Consider the following 17,263-nt stretch of genomic DNA (forward strand, 5'->3'; position numbering starts at 1 on the left):
TAGTGCTCGCTAAGTTGCTGAGACTGGCTTTGAACTCACAATTTTCTTGCCTCAGCCTCTTGAGCCACTGGGATTACAGGCCTGCACCACCATGCCTGACCAAAAGAGCATTTTGAACATGAATATCAAATATATATGAGTATCCCCAAACAGAACAGGATGAGTGTTTTCTGACAACCAATTTATTTTTGTTTCTGTTGATATCTACTTTTAACTTGGGTAAACAGGTTTTCAGTAAATGCATGTTCAATTACCACGTGAATTTTATGACATCAGTTCTGACTATAATTGGGGGTTAAGTTCAGTGGCATAACACTTGCCTAATATGTACGAGGCCCTGGGTTCCATCCTTAGCACCACTAAAAAGCATAAAATACTAAGTGCCTAATACATGCCAGGCATTCTGGCTTTAAGCACTAACCACTCAAATATCTTTTCTGTAAAGGAACTATCTGATAACTATCAGATAAGGAAAATGTGACTAATTATGAACCAAGAACCAGATAATGAAAGTTTCTAACAACTTTAATAAAAGTTTTAAAGTTTAATATATAGAAAAACTACAAAGTTCAAATTTTTGTATTCTTCTTACTTTTAAAACACTCCCTAAAAAGACAAGGTTTCACTCACCTCCCCTTCCGGGCAAACTCAATTGACTTAATGGCTGTGGTATTGCTTGTTCCAGTTGTTACTCTGAAGGAAGCAACAAGATCCTGAGAATCGGTTTTTAGGACCAAAATCTAAGGTTTACAAGAAAAAAAGGGGGGGGGAGAGTAAATATTGTGAGAGACTGGGTAAAAATGCAAACATCTCTATTCCCATGTATTCAACCTGAGCAACTGATAGTCCCTTTTCCCTCTTCAAATTTATTTATATGTCCTTTAGGACATATTATAATAGAATATTTAACATTATTTACAATAGTCAAAAAGTGGAGCCAGGCATGGTGGTACATGCCGGAAATCCCAGTGGCTTGGGAGGCTGAGACAGGAGGATCACGAGTTCAAAGCCACAATCAGCAATTCAATGAGGCCTTAAGGAACTTAGTGAGACCTTGTCTCCAAAAATAAGGCTAAAAAGAAAAAAAAGTGGAAGCAACCAAAGTATACATCAACAGATGAAAAAACAAAATGTGACATATATCTACAATATTAGTGAACTTTGAAAAGGAGGATAATTCTGACAAATGCTGCAGCATGGATGACCTTTAAGGACATCATGCTAAGAAAATGAGCAGCCACAGATGGGAAAATAAGATCTGATTTCACTTAAAAGGTAACTAGAGTAGTTAAATTCACAGAAACTAAGTATAATGATGATTGCCAGGAGCTGGGGGAGAACAGAGACTGGCAAATTATTAATGATCACAGTAATTCAGTTTTACAAGATAAAGAGTGTTCTGGAAAGGATGGTGGTAAGGGTTGAATGTACTTAATACCACTGAACTTCACATTTAAAAATGCTTAACATGGTCAATTTTATGTTATGTGCCTTTTATCATCATTTCTAAAAAAAATTATCATTTCTAAAGTCACCATGAAATTACACTAGCTCTCATGCCCCCATCAAAACAAAAAACCACAAGGTGCCTAATGCAACTACAAACTCTTAAAGCATAAAAAGAGTCTGAAAGCTCACCTAACTTGACTTCTTATTCCACAGAAGAAACACCTACTACAATGCATCCCAGGAAGGAGTGCCTACACCTTCCAAACATTCCAAAAGGCAAGGTTAGACGTTTAAAAGGAAGGGAAAAAGAAAGATGATGAAGTCTCAGTACTGCAGGTTAAGGCAGCCTGAATAACACAAGATTTTTTTTTAGTTGTCAATAGATCTTTTATTTTATTTATTTATATATGGTGCTGAAAATCAAATCCAGTGCCTCACACATGCTAGGCAAGTGCTCTTCCACTGAGCTACAACCCCAGCCCCACACAAGGTTGTATACAACTAGCTGTGAAGATGTTTTCATCAGCAGTGTTCCAGCTGGTGACAGGATTACTAAATTTGGTTTTATAATTTAGTCATAGCCCTTCATTAGCATCTAGTAATGACCCTTTTCTATGTCAAATAACCTCTGCCCACTCTAAATCTAAAGAACAGAAGTGATTATTAAGGCAAGAAAGAAAAAGAAGCTACATTTACTACAGGCAAAAGCCATGCTTAATCCAGCAATGTTTTAAAAACTCAAAAGAAGTAGAACAAGTACACATAAAATGAGCCAATGCAAAGATACACGATCCTTTCACCAACCTTTAGGCTTCTTGGCTTACCTTGCCTTTTGCATTTCCTGTATAGATATATTCCCCTCGCCTATCAAAAGATGCCACCACGTTCAAATCAGAGTCATCGTCTACCGGCAGAACAACATGTTTGGAATCTGAAAGGGTCAACATGACAGGAGCAGATTTCATGGGACACACGAGAACCTTGTTCCTGTTTAAAAATATGAACAGCACATTGGCTATTGCTTTGGTATCAGCAGGCTGATTCCCTGTCCTTTTCACTGATCCCTGTTCACTACTCTCATCAACTCTCCCAGACCAACTTTGAAATAGTGAAAAAGCAAATAATCTACATGTCTTACAACAGTAAAAAAAAAAAAAAAAAAAAAAAAAAAAAATTTAGGAAAATTATGCGATCTTATTTTAACAAAATCTGATTATTAAAAATAAATATGAAGATAGAAAAAACTAGTAAAATATGAAATAAAGTAAAAAACACTGATTACAACTATGTAAAAAATGCATATTTAGGTACATTTAATATGGACTGAGCTACAAAGCATTAAATAATAAGCTTTATACTTACAGAGAAGCTGACAAGAGAACCCAGAGAAATAAAAGTAGCTCTGTCTGGGTAATGGAATGTAGATATTTCTTTTTCTTAAAGGTAGTTTTAGTATGAACTACATCCCCATGCTAAAGAAATCCAAATAATCAAGGAAGGAAATGCCCCAAGTCAAGGCCCAGTTATTATATGTATTCTCACGTTTGCTCATTTCTAAAGTTAATATTGGCCAGTTTTTAACTATATAATACAATCACAATCTCCTCAAAATGTACCCAGAAGGCCCAACCTATATGAAGAGATTATTTTATTTAGATTTGAAGATATGTGCATATGCCTTCTAAAACCTTTAATTATCATGAGCCCAGAGCTAATCCTTTTAGAATTAGACCCCACCCTAGGAAAGGAACAGCTTAAACATACTGATCTCTTGGATGATATTGGACTTTTAAGATGGGTGAAGGAAATCGAAACCTCTGGTCACAGTCTCCTGAAAGAACATCCCATTGTGACACTATGTTATCAGTGGAAGCACTCACGAGCTTATGGCCATCTCGACTCCAGCTAGGAAAAAAAAAATAGGTAATTTAGCACATATTTGAGATTAAAGTTTAATGTGCCATGATTGTAGATAAATCGTGTTAGTCACACACATTGCTCTAATTGCACAGGTCAATATTTTTTTTAAAGTATACTCAAACTGGGTATGGTGGCACCCACCTGTAATCTTAGCAACTCCAGGGGTTAAGGTAAGAGGATCACAAATTGGAGGTTAGTCTCAGACATTTAGCAAGGCCCTAAGTAACTTACTGAGAACCTGTCTCAAAATAAAAAATTTAAAAAGGGGTGGGGATATAGCTCTGTGGTAAAGTGCCCTAGTTTCAATCCCAAGCACCAATAATAAAAAAGAAAGAGAGAAAGACAGAGATTTTGTCAGGGGGTGGGAGCTGGTTTCAGGGGTGAAAAGTATCTGAATTTTCTGAAGTTATCCCAGAAGTAGCACCATGAACAAAACAAAAAGAAAGTATCAGTTATTTAAAAATAATTAAGAAAAGGAAGAATGAATTTTTCCTGCTAAGCACATCTAAATACCCTGAACATTATATGAACACCAGAAAAAACACTGCAGCCCACCTGTACCCCAGTCCTCAAGGTCTAGACAGATAGCCCAGACTCTACCTTTACCCAATTGTAATAGGACACCTTTACTCCATACAAGGGTGTTGTCAGAGAAGGCTGAGTGGCAAGTAAGACTTTTTTTTTTTTAACCAACAACAGTAATGAGGTCCCATCACCATCGTGTTAGTGGAGGCCACAAGGAGAAGAACAAGGCATTCTTATCCTTCCCACACAGGATGGTATCAGCAGAAACCTAGTGGAGATCCATGCTTCTACTCCCACCCAGCAGTATCTGCAAAGTAATGGAAGATAGAAGAAAAGAACCACTAAATGGAATTCAAGAACTGAAAAATATAATAACTGAAATAATAAACTCTATGGATTCAAAACCAATGGAGAAAGATCAAATGAAGAATCTGCAAACTGAAAGACAGAATAATAAAAATACCCAAACTGAATAGAAAGAAAACAGAATAAAAAATTAAAAATTAAAAAAAAAAAAATAATGACCATTGCCCTCAGGTACCTGCAGGACTATAACGAAAGATCTAATATTCATGTCATCAGATTCCCAAAGAGAATGAGACTTACAAATACTTAAAAAAAATAAACTATTAAAGAAACTGGATGAAATTTCTTCCAATTAGGTAAAAAGATATTAAAACCTACTGATTCAAGCTAAGTAAGCCAGGTGCAGTGTAATCCCAACAACTCAGGTTGTTGAAGCAGAAGAATCATAAGTTCAAGACCAGCCTCGGTCTCAAAATAAAAAAATAACAAGGGCTGGGGATGTACTAGTAGAACAACCCTAGATTCAATTTCCAGTACAACTGAAAAACAAAATAAAGAAACAAAAATAAAACCATTATAGATAAATAAAAAACAGAACTGTAAAACCTTGTTCAAGTAATCCTCAGGAAAGCAGGAATCAGAGAAATAAATAACAGAAGGAATGCAGGGCATAATGAGCATGCCTGTAATCCCAGCAATGTGAGAAACATGTCAGGAGACTGAAAGTTTGAGGCAACTTAGTGAAACCCTATCTCAAAATTTAAAAGTAAAATAAGAAGGGCTGGGGATATGGCCCAGTGATAGAAGAATGCCCAGGTTCAATCCTTAGTACTGGAAAAAAGAAAAAAGATAAATTATCTAAGAAATAGTTGGGGGCGAGGGTGGTGGTGGCTCAGTAGTAGAGCGCTCGCCTTGCATGTGTAGGGCCCTGGGTTCAATCCTCAGCACCATATACAAATAAAATAAAGGTATTGTGTTTTTCTACAACTAAAAAAAATATATTAAAAAAAGGAAAGAAATAGTTCCCAAAAATGGCAGTAGACTGGTAGTGCCACAAGATTAGGGATAAACAAAGGACAGCTTTTGTGCTATTCTTGTTAAGCCTTTTTAGTACAATCTGACTGCATAACAGTGGTGGCTGTGATTTCATTTTCCTTTAAACCTTTCTGCACTATAGCATTTTTCCGTCTTTCAAAATGAGTTCATATTTCTGTTATAGTAGAGGGGAATCTAATTTTTAAAATTATGTTATAAATCGAAGTGAAAACTGAGAGAGGTTTCCCTTCTAAAAAAATAATTCTTGGCTGAGAGTATAGTCAATGGTACAGTGCAGTTAGCACATGTAAGGCCCTGGGTTCAATCTGCAGCACAAAAATAAAATAAAAATAATTCTTTAATTTTAAATTCTATAAACTCAAGAATTAGGGATTATGACATCTGAAATTTTTGTATCTTTGCAAAAAAAAAAAGATAGATCTTTACTAAAAGTGTTAAGAGTTTTAACGATCATTTAAATTTTTTGGTTTTTGCAGATGGAATCCAGGCAGCACTCCATTACAGAGCCACACCCCCAGACCAAGACTATATAGCTGTAAAGATTATTTAGCTGTACCTATGGCCCCCTCCCAATGTGCAAGAGGGGACAGAAAGCCTTAGCAGGGAAAGTCCCACTGTTCTTTTTGGGCAGTCTATCCCATCCATGGCATTTCTGTTGGGAAGCTCTTCTTTACTCTAAGCTAATAATTTGTTTTCCTATGACTTATATTCACTTATAACTTACATTGACTGTGTTATGGTTTAGATGTGGTGTCTCCCAAAAGCTCACATGTAAGACAATGTAAGAAGGTTTGGAGGAGAAATGACTGGGTTATAACCTTAACCTGTTCAGTGAATTAATCCCTAATGGGATTAACTGAGTGGTGGCTATAGGCAGGTGGGGTGTGGCTGGAGCAAGTTGTTCACTGGATGCGTGGCTATCGGGTATATATTTTGTATCTGGAGAGTGGAGTCTCTCTCTGCTTCCTGATCCTCGCTTCCCTCTGCAACACTCTTCTGCAGTGCAATTTTCCTATCTTCATTCACTGTCCCCTTCGATCTCTTTTCCACATGTTGCTCTAAAGACCTTTTAAATAAAAGCTCATCAAGTCACTTTCCTGCCGAGAATCTTTTAATGACTTCACAGTACCAAGATAAAGTTCAAATTCATGAATATGGCACACAAGGCTTTCCATGAATATCTCATCTTACCTTGTTCTTGTCATATCATATCTCCCATAGCATCATCTAGCTCTCCTGAAATATCTTTGTTCCATCTTATCATACTTGTTTAAGGCTGATATGCAGTGCCCTATGCTTGGAATGCTCCTGGCAGATGCCTACTCAAACTACAAGTATGAGCTAGAAACCACCTCATCTACAAAGGCTTTTCTGAACACTCTTTTCCATGGGTACAACTGACACTTCTTCCTTTATATCTTTGCCTCCACTAAATCTTAAATATAGTTCTAGTATAGAACCTTTATTACATGCACCTGCCTGCACACTCACTTCCCTTTGAAAATCAAGAATTTTGCCTCTGGGTTCAATGCCCAGCATGGCAATAAATAAATAAATAAATAATAAAACAATAACTGTTCATTTGTTTTGGGATTCCCAATGCCAAACATAAATCCTGGGACATAAATGTTTGCTGAATCAATCAATGACTATATGAGAAAAACCTTATGGACAAAGACATACACTAAACATCATGTAACAGGGAGGAAAAAAACACAAAAAAATAGTTAAGTAAGTTATAAAATGCAAGACCTTGGATTTGATTTTAGCACTACAAAAAGGGAAAAAAACTAAGTTTAACTGTCAGAATACATGTAGCCATAAAAAAGTTATTAAGTAGGAAAATGTTTAGATAGTGTTAGGGAGGAAAAAAAGCAAAATATAAAATAAATTATAGCATTAACTTTAAAAAAACTGTATGTAGAAATTTATGAAAACATTTATAGAAGTAATATCTACATGATAGGACAAAGGAGAAGAGTAGTTCTATTGTTTTATTTTCTAAAATGATGAATATATATTTCTTCATAATTAAAATGTACACATAGTTTAATAAGTAGTAGTTTCAAAATTAGATTGTGATGATGGCTATGCAACTTTTAAAGTAAAATTAACAGTGAACTGTACACTTAAACTGGGTGAATTTTATGTTATATGAATTATATCTGTCCTACTAATGCTGTTAAAAATATATGCATCTATTTAAATCTTTATTGTAAGAATACAACAGCAAAAACGAAATGCACAGGAGCTGGAGGGGACCTAACACATCATCCAGGCCAGGCCATTTTGTAAATCAAAGTTTGACCAATCATCGTTCCTAGATCCCAGATAGGCATTCAAGCCAATTCCCAAGCCAGTGCTTTAAAATACTGCTGCCCCCATTGAGACAACAGGAAATAATTATAATTTAAATAACCCTGATCTGACTAAGTGCTTTTTAAGGGCACCAAGTTCATTTAAAAAAAAAAAATTCAGTCCCCAAATTTTCTGACATGAATAAAGTAAATTCAGAGAGTAAGAGTGAAGTCAATGGGAATTTATATAACAGATATCAGCCCAATGTATTTGATAATAAACCTTATCAAATATATTTGAATTCAAGAACAAGACTTGAAAGTTGGACTAGACGACTTCCAAGCTTTAATCCTAACCATGACTTTATTTTAAATGAAAAGTCATGTAATGATTATACTATAGCTACACTATCTCATTTCAATAATGCAATATTCCCAGAAGGAACCTGACTAAAAAAAATCTCTATGATATCCAGGCGCAGTGGAGCACACCTGTAATGCCAGCTCCAGAGGCTGAGACAGGAGAATCCTGGGTTCAAAGTCAGCCTCAGCAATGGCGAGGCACTTAGCAACTCAGTGGTAAAATACATAAAATACAAAACAGGGCTAGGGATATGGCTCAGTGGTTGAGTGCCCCTGAGTTCAATCCCCAGTACAAAAAAAAAAAAAAAAAATCCCTATTATAGTGACTGTCTCCCTACAAAGGTATTTTAAGGACAGTATGGGTTCAGGGTCTACACGGACTACGAGCTACAACCCTAACTGATGGTATGACTGAAGGCTGATTATCTAAAACTTTAAATATTAAAATATCTACATTGAAAATGGCAGATACATAGTCACCATTCATTCCTCTATTTTAACTTGTATTTAACATATTAACCTAAAAATTTCTAGAGGTATATCTCGGTAGCAGAGTATTCCACTAGCAAATGCAAGGCCCTGGGTTCGATTCCCAGCACCACCCAGAAGCAAAAAACAAAAACACATAAAATTTTTTTCTATGTACAGGTGATGGATTTGTTTTTTCATAATGCTGGGGATTGAACCCAGGGCCTTGCACAATCCCCAGTGAGGCAAGCATTCTAACAACTGAACTATATCCCCAGCTCCCCACCAAAAAAAAATTAAAATAAAAATTCCTTACCATAAAGAACAGACCGGATGAATGTGTGCACTAATTATTTTAGCAATGCCTCTTGTCAAGAAATCCCAGATGACAATTCGGCCATCATTACAGCCAACTGCAAGCAATGTACCCCACCTATTAAAGGTGCAAGTCAGGGCCATGCTGATGCAATCCAAAGTTCCATCAGCTTCCTAAAAATTAAAACAAATACAGAAATATAGACAATAATGGCCAGGCATCTAAATTATTTCTTAAAGGCTTTCTGCCATTTATGACATTTCTCTTGAATTTAAATAATAATGAATATGGAAATAGTCTCTATATGTCTTCTTATACCTTTCAATTATACAAAATGAAGAAATATTTATAAAAACTAACCATGAATTTTTGGAAACAGATGTGATCTATCCCTTACATACCACTATAACTGTATAAACTTTGTGGGCCAAATGGGCAATATCTAAGAAAAACCACTAGAGTCATACCTGTTGACCATTTAAGAATAAAAACCAAAAACACATAATAGTCTAGGTAACATTAGGAAAATCAAATAATTATTTTATGTCAGTATTAAGCCACTTAAAATAACAACAGCTATGGTGAAACATATTTAAGTGTTGTAAAAGCACACCGATACATATTGATTATTACTATGTAAAAATAAATGCCCACAGGAACAAAAAAAATGTATGTACAAGTGATGGAAAAAAAACTCAATTAAAATTTTCTGTTTTGGGGAGCTGGGGTTGTAAACTCAGTGGTAGAGTGCTCACCTAGCATGTGTGAGGTCCTGGGTTCAATCCTCAGCACCACATATAGATAAATAAATAAATAAAATAAAGGTATCCATCTACAACTACAAAAAAAATTTTTTATAAAAATTGTGTCTGCTTTTTTTTTAACCTAAAGGCAAATGACAAGATTTATAACATTATGGTGAAATTTTTAGCTAATATTATTTATCTACTTAACCCCCCTCAAAGTTAAACATCTACATCTAATCCCTTATCCCTTATCATAGCGATCTATCACAATTAATGTTATTTTGTCAACCAACATAATCACTACACAATAACGATTTTCCTAAAAGTATGACAAAACTATACTCTTACCTCCGGATAGTTCTGCCCAAAGGACTCTGCAACAAAGCAAAAGAAAGAGATTGATGAAATATGCGCCACGTACAGGGATCATACAGCTCATGAAAAGTACAGAGCAGAGGTTAACCAAGTGAAGGGGCAACTGCTGCCCTTTCTGGAACTCTGTAAGGTCACAACTATTTTCATTATCATGCACAGATGGTATCTGCCTTCTTTACTCCCATCTTCCAAGTATGCAGATGAGTTTTCCTGAGGCTATGTGATCTGTGACATTTCAACAAAGTGAATGCAGAAGCAGATGTATGAATCCAGCCAATTTCTATTTAGGCAACATTAAAAAGATTTGTGAAAATACAAAACAATGCCATTCTTCTTACAATATATTTTTTGTTTTCAAAAACAAAATATTCATATAAACACCTCATGTTATTATGGTTATATTTAACTAATAAGCTTTAAAAATATGTTTTAACTTCTAAATTAGAAATATCAGCAGCTATATCCCACATAAACAAAAGCATCTTCAGAGATCCTTAATTTTCTTTCTTCTTTCCTTCCTCCCTCCCTCCCTTTTTTCTTTTTCTGTGATGCTGGGGATTGAATCAGAGCCTAAACAAGTGCTCTACCATTGAGCTACATCCCCAGCCCTTTTTATTTTATCTTGAAACAGGGTCTCACTAACTTGACCAGACTGGCCTCGAAAGTGTCATCCTACTGCCTCAGTCTCCCAAATAGCTGGGATTATAGGTTGGTGCCACCACGTTCAGCTGGGGAATCTTCAATTTATTTTTTAGTAGATAGTCACCATTCAATCCTCTATCTTAACTCATATTTAATATATTAATCGGCCCTGAGTTTGATCCTTAGCACCATTAAAAAAATTTTTTTTAAGTAAAAATTCCTTATCATAAAGAACAGACCGGATGAATGTATGCACTAATTATTTTAGCAATTCCTCTTGTCAAGAAATCCCAGATGACAATTTAGCCATCATTACAGTCAACTGCAAGCAATGAAGCCCACCTATGAAACTAAATTTTAAAGTATAAAGGGACCCTAAGATCAAAAAGTTGAAGGCGTGTTAATATATCCAGGTCTAACATCAGTCTTTCCCCACCACATTCTTCAGGCTTTTCATAATTTATTTCCTATTTATTAAAATGAAGGGAAAGAACCAAATCAAATCAGTCAAATTATCTCAAGCCCCAACTACTCTCTGAAATCCTTAATAAAGCAGCAATCAATCAGCAGTGTTCACTCCTCTTCCTGGCTAATATAGTAGTTACCCGCCTCTCCATGGTTTCAGTTAATTCATGGCCCCAAAAATTCTGGAAATGATTTCTAAATTTAAATTACAGTTTTGGGTAGCATGATGAATTCCTGCACCATCCCACTTCATTCTGCCTGACCAGGATGTGAATCATCCTTTTGTCCAAAGTATCTACAATGTATATACTACCCACCCCGTAGTCACTTAGTAGCCACCCTCAATATCAGATAATCGTTTAAGTATCATACTGCCTATGCTCAAGCAACATTCATCTTACTGAATAATGGCCTCAAAGTACCATTGTTACATACATGGGCATAGGAAAAATCACAGTACATATAGGATTTGGTACTATTAGCAATTTCAAAAATCTACTGGAGCTCTTGAATTACATTCAACCTCCCTCAGCCCTGCCACTGATAAGGGGTAAAATACTGTAAAAGCATTTAGGCTGTAACATAATTTGGTAGTTGGTTAAACACACAATTCTCTATATTCATTTCTTATGTAAATAATGCTTTGATACACACATTATACATTTGCTATGTTAATTTGGTATTTGTATGTTAGTAATGAACGTTTTAGGCTATTGTAATGGTATATTATCTACTTGTCAGAAGTCTAATTTTGGCAACAGCCCTATCTTTGGATTTGTTTATGTAATTTCCAAAAGATTTTATTATAGTAGCTCTTTACAGTATATTCTTTTTTTTTAAAGAGAGAGAGAGAGAGAGAGGATTTTAATATTTATTTATTTATTTTAAGAGAGAGAGAGAGAGAGAGAGAGAGAATTTTTTAATATTTATTTTTTAGTTTTCGGCGGACACAACATCTTTGTATGTGGTGCTGAGGATCAAACCCGGGCCACACGCATGCCAGGCGAGCGCGCTACCGCTTGAGCCACATCCCCAGCCCCTCTTTACGGTGTATTCTAAGAAGTATATATGCAAGGAATTGTTTCACATGTAGGATATCCATGTGATATCTTGACCAATTGAGAGCTTTTCTTGACAACAACCAATGTTCACTTTACTCTAAAAAATTATACTTTTGCCATAGAAGCAAAAGAAAAATAAGAATTTAAACATTATGTTTATCCCTTGCCTACAAAGGTCATAGTAGGTACACAAGATATTTGTCTAAATGTTAAATGAATAATTCTGGTGTTATACCATCCAGCCCAACAGGTCCTTGTTCTTCATACTACTCAAAATACTGAAAACCCTTTCTTGTGACTCCATTTTTACAATCCTGGCTTTCAATCACATTCCCTTTCCTATCTCTATTCTTAAAAGCCTGTCACTCTCACATGTCCACCTGTAGCTGTGTGCCCCTCTTTGGTACATGTCATTCTGGAATCTGAGTTTAAACAATTTTCAGTGCAACCACATGGCTTCTTCAAATACCCCTTCAGATCTTCCTTTTCCTGTTAGGATTCTTTCTCCAAACTTCCTGTGGTTTTCTAAGCCTCTCTAGCCTTTTTCCTTCATTACATGTATCACATATACCTCCTTAAAGTCTCAATTATCATATGCTCTAAAATATCATGTACCTTTTCTCCCAATAGCTTTTTTGTTTTCCACTTGCAAACCAGTTACTCCCTATTACATTAGTTTAGGACCAGAACAGCAGTTTCCATCCTGCTTCCTCTAATAGATGATGGGTCCATTAGTATTTCTTTTAGAGAAATATAACTGAAATGTCTAGATAATTGATACTGAAATAAGGATAGAAGAATTTTTTTTAAAAAAGTAGTAGAAGATATTTTAATCTCAGGTTACACTAACCTTTCCAGGCCTGTCACTTCCTAAGCTAGTCACTCTCCCACCTATCACCCCCAAATTTCTAGGAAATCTATAAATCTTAAAAGTTAACCATCATGGGCTAGGGCTGTAGCTCAGTGATAGAGCGCTCGCCTAGCATGCATGAGGCACTGGGTTTCATCCTCAGCACTACATAAAAATAAACAAATAAAATAAAAGCATTCTGTCCATCTACAACTACAAAAAAAATTTTATAAAAAAAAATCTAACCCTCAATTTGTTCACTTATGACAATTACCTTGTACACTGTTAATTAACCCACCAATAAACAAAAAGTAGAGAGAGCTATGACATTTTAAGAAACCTACAATTTTAGGGACTTTCCAATGTTATCTTCTCATCACTTAATGGAGTTCACATCAGCCTAAGAATAATCAGATTGATGTCATCCTCACATACCTTCCCATGCCCACCCCTCACCAAGTTTCCTTTAAAAGAGGAGCCAAGAACCCCAAAAATGTATCTCTCATTGAAGATGGCCTGCATTCTCCCTTGAATACATGCTCCTTACTCTCCTAAATAAATCTCTGTGCTTCTACTGACATGTATGTCAAGGATCTCATGGATCCTGGGTTGAGTTTTCCTCTCTGGAAACTCCTCCGGACCTTACCCCAGAGACATCTCTTCTGCCATGACAATCCCATTGTACCCGCATCCCAACACAGTAATTGTTGTATTTCCCTAACTCCAGTCTTGCCCCTCAATCTTTCACAAAGCTGCTGGAGCTGACTTTCTAAGCCCCAGATTACATCTCTCACCTGAATAAAAACCTTTCTAGCTAAACAGTGTACAAACTACTAAATATAATTTCAAAAGTAATTTCATTCAGACCCCAACCAGTATTTTCCAATTTATCTTTGGCTAATTCCCTATCCACTGGCCATCTAGAAAAGAACCTCAATTTACTCATCCTGAGCAGCAGCTGCATATTAGTACTTCCTGAACATAATGTATACACATCATGCTTGGGAGGTTTGTTTGTCCCTGCAGTTGTCTTCAACTTCTCTCTGGAAAAATCCTACTCCATCCATTTTGGATGCTTGTTTTGTTTTGGTGGTACCGGGATCGAACCCAGGGCACTGCACATGCTAGGCAAGCACATTACCTGTGAGCTGCAGCCCTAGCTCCCTACCCCATCTTTAATGTCTAACTGACACTTCCTCTAATAACATCTTCCCAAATCCTACAGCCAGTTCCACCAGTAATGTAGAATTAACTGCTCAGTTGCTGGATTCTCATAATATATTAATTTGCTATGATTCCCTATAACACAGAGTTACTTGTTTGTCTTTCCTTTTAGTTCTAGTTGTTTATCCAGAGCAAAGACAGTATCTTATTTTAGTGTTTCTCAAATCATAGAATTCAATTCACCATAAACGGGAAAATAAATTTAATGAATTTCAATAAATTAATAGATTAGAAAAGAAATATCAAGATACTAAGCATAACAAGGATTACATATAATTTTGAAAGTTATATGTGTATGTATATATAATAAGCTGTGATATAAAATATATTTCTTACTTTGGGTTGTGGTAAAAGAGTTCGAAAAACTGTCTTATTAACTTCGTATCTCCTGTGCATACTACTTGATAACACAGCAGGGGCTCAAAAAGTGGTTGCAAAAGTTAGTGTCATACCTAAGATCCATCTGAGTGGCCACATTAGGAACACACTGCTGGGCATACAACGCAATCCCCCAGACTCAGAAGCCTGATGTAGGAGGATCACAAGTTTAAGGACAGCCTAGGAACTTGGTAAGACCTTGTCTCAAAAAATAAAAAGGAGTGGGAATGTATCTCAATGGTAAAGCACCCCTGGGTTCACTTCCTAGTTCTACCAAAAAAGAAACACACATTATCATCTCCTTTATCAGACCAGGTGGCCTTTAGTATGCTCCCACAATCACATCACTGTTTCTTTCACCCTTTTATATGTACATATGAATCTTTTGGCTTTAAATCTGAGTCATTTCTACAATGATTTGTAGCTTTTGGACACATACTTCATTTAAATTGTCTAATCTCTCAATGCTAAATATTCCCTTCTCAGTTTCCCCCTCATGAATCTTCTATATCATTTGAGAAAAAACCTTTCCCAGGCTGGGTAGAGTTCAGTGGTAGAGTATGTGCTTAGTATGCATGGGGCCCTGGGTTCAATCCCCAGCACCAAAAAAAAAAACAACAACAAAAAAAAAACAACTCCTCTTCCCATGACTCGACTTTCTCTTTAATTGTAATCTGCCATCAGCTCAGGTTGCTGGGGAGCCCAAGCTGTCTAAGAGCAAAATAGAGCAGCCCTTTCTCAGCTGTCAACCTCAACTGCTCTACAACTGGCTTCTATAGGAAGGCACCACAGTAACCTATTTTCTCTTCTACGCCTATCTGGAAAAATGTAAGGAAGGCACTTGAAAATGTGCCTAGCTGATACTAAGCACTAAACAACTGGTTTCTAATTTCTTACCATTTATTCTTCCTCTTGTCCCCTAATTATACAATATTTTGTCCTTGGCAATTTTCTGCCCCTCCTACATCCCCCCTTGGTCAAGTCACCTATTCACAAGATTTCAGTTAGTCCACCTATGACAATTATAACTCTCTCTCATAAATCCAAACCTGTCTTCTGAACTCTAGGTACACAACACATTCAAACCTAACTCTCTTTTCCAAATATCATTAAATTTTACTAATAGCACCCCTATTTGCTTCCATTATTTTTCATTTCACTCTCTTCCTCATCATCACTATATGCCATAAATTCTCAAATTCTGTCAGTTTTTCCTCCTCAATGCATTTTATTTCCATTTCCTAATTCAGGCTTCCTTATCACTCACCTACTGTAGCCCACCAAATGGATTTTATACTCCACTCAGACTCAACTACGCATTACTGTCAGATAAAACCAAGAGATGATACTGAGTTACTTACCAGGTCAAAACCCTTCAATGAACCTACTCTCCCTTCTTTAAAATGCACAGACTTTTCAGCTTGGCATTCAAGAGTGCCACAAAACAGATGGCACCAACCCCAAAAAGGAATTCTTTAGTTCTTGTATCACTTGACTTATAAGCATTTCTCCCCATATCTTCATACTTAATCTGTCAATATTTTACCACCTTTAAACAGCCACTCCAACTCCTCTAGGTTTGGAGGGTTTGTTTTCCCTGATGTTTTAGCTCCCCTGCTCCACAGATATTATTAACTCCTTCTTCAACATGTTCTTAGCACTTGGTAACGATTTGTGAAAGCCTATGTTCTGCCATAATATATGGCTATTTACATAATCACCTACACTCCACACTTAAAGGCAAGGCCATTTCTTAAGTTATTTTTATAACCCTTTGGTCAACACATGTTCTGAATCCTTCTTTTCTTAAGAGAAACCTAACCAATAAAGATACCAAGTCATGTAGGAGTTCTCAAACATCCCAGACACCCTAAGCTGCCATGCTAAACGAAAGCTTAAACCTAATAAAACCCTTAAAGATTGGACCAACTTGAGTAAGGGGTTGGGGGAAATGTCTCAAAGAGAAGGTAACTAAAATCAACTACCTCTGTTTTCACACTTTAGTACTGTATACACCATCCATGGTAGCTAGGATTTTAAATTGGCGGTCAGGATAACCGGATTCCAGTGCCAACTGTCCCAGTTACTTGCCTAGTGCCTAGTCATGACCCTCTGAACCTTTTTTCCCCCCAAAGCTGTTCAATGAGATACTTTTACTTTAAATTCTCCAAGTTGCCTTCTTAGACATTCCGTGTTTCTACAAAATGATTTAACCTGTCCTGACATTCAATAGTGACAGGTCTTTAAAGCTTCCCCCAACTCCTCACTTCCTCAGATTTCATCTCCAACAACTATGCTTCTGCCTGCTCTGAGCTACTTCAGTACCTGCGACCCTTGTAATCCCAGCTAAGTCACAAAGTGTCCTTATCGCTCCACAACTGAACTGAAAGTGGCTTCACAAAGGCAAGGCAGAGTCTATTCCGGCAGAAGCTGGATTTCCCCCTGCTGCAGCAGCTCCATACCATTAGCGCCCAAAGATCCATCGCAGGACAGAGTCCCTAGGTTGCAGCCTGAGTCCCCTCCAGCCCCGGTTCCCTCTTTCCAGTACCAAAGGGTTCTCTAAGACGCAGTCATAGCCCTCCTCACCCAGCAACTCGAGGTTCATCCCTGCGGACTCTGGCCGCCCGGTCTCAGCTCCGGCAACAACTCCGTCTCCCCAGCCCGCTTCTAAGACCCGCGTCTAAGTGCCGGGCGGCGCAAATAGCCAGGCGCAAGCTCTGGAGACTTTCTGACTTAGAAGGCCCCGCGGCTTCCGCTTTCCTCCCCCGCCTTCCTTCTTGGTTTCGAGTGGCTGTCTACATACATGCCTAAACAAAAAGAAA

The 17,263-nt window shown here is 36.9% G+C and overlaps 1 protein-coding gene across 4 annotated transcripts in view; it reads right to left on the reverse strand.

Moving 5' to 3' along the window:
* Rbbp5 (RB binding protein 5, histone lysine methyltransferase complex subunit) overlaps positions 1-17,204 on the reverse strand; it is a 31,401-nt gene extending 14,197 nt beyond the window's left edge. For 2 of the 4 annotated variants that reach the window (XM_040277859.2, XM_078022691.1), the window contains exons 1-6: positions 17,028-17,204; positions 9,795-9,820; positions 8,701-8,873; positions 3,214-3,354; positions 2,274-2,436; positions 631-740 (exon numbers count right to left, since the gene is read on the reverse strand). In XM_040277859.2, coding sequence (XP_040133793.1) covers positions 631-740; positions 2,274-2,436; positions 3,214-3,354; positions 8,701-8,873; positions 9,795-9,820; positions 17,028-17,046 — 632 coding nt within the window. In that variant the 5' untranslated portion in view covers positions 17,047-17,204. The remainder of the gene's footprint in view (positions 1-630; positions 741-2,273; positions 2,437-3,213; positions 3,355-8,700; positions 8,874-9,794; positions 9,821-17,027) is intronic. The other 2 variants (XM_005329513.5, XM_005329511.5) reach the window with 1 other exon arrangement.
* Positions 17,205-17,263: the final 59 nt, after the last annotated feature.

This window comes from Ictidomys tridecemlineatus, chromosome 10, assembly GCF_052094955.1.
Source record: "Ictidomys tridecemlineatus isolate mIctTri1 chromosome 10, mIctTri1.hap1, whole genome shotgun sequence".
Taxonomy (NCBI): Eukaryota; Metazoa; Chordata; class Mammalia; order Rodentia; family Sciuridae; genus Ictidomys; species Ictidomys tridecemlineatus.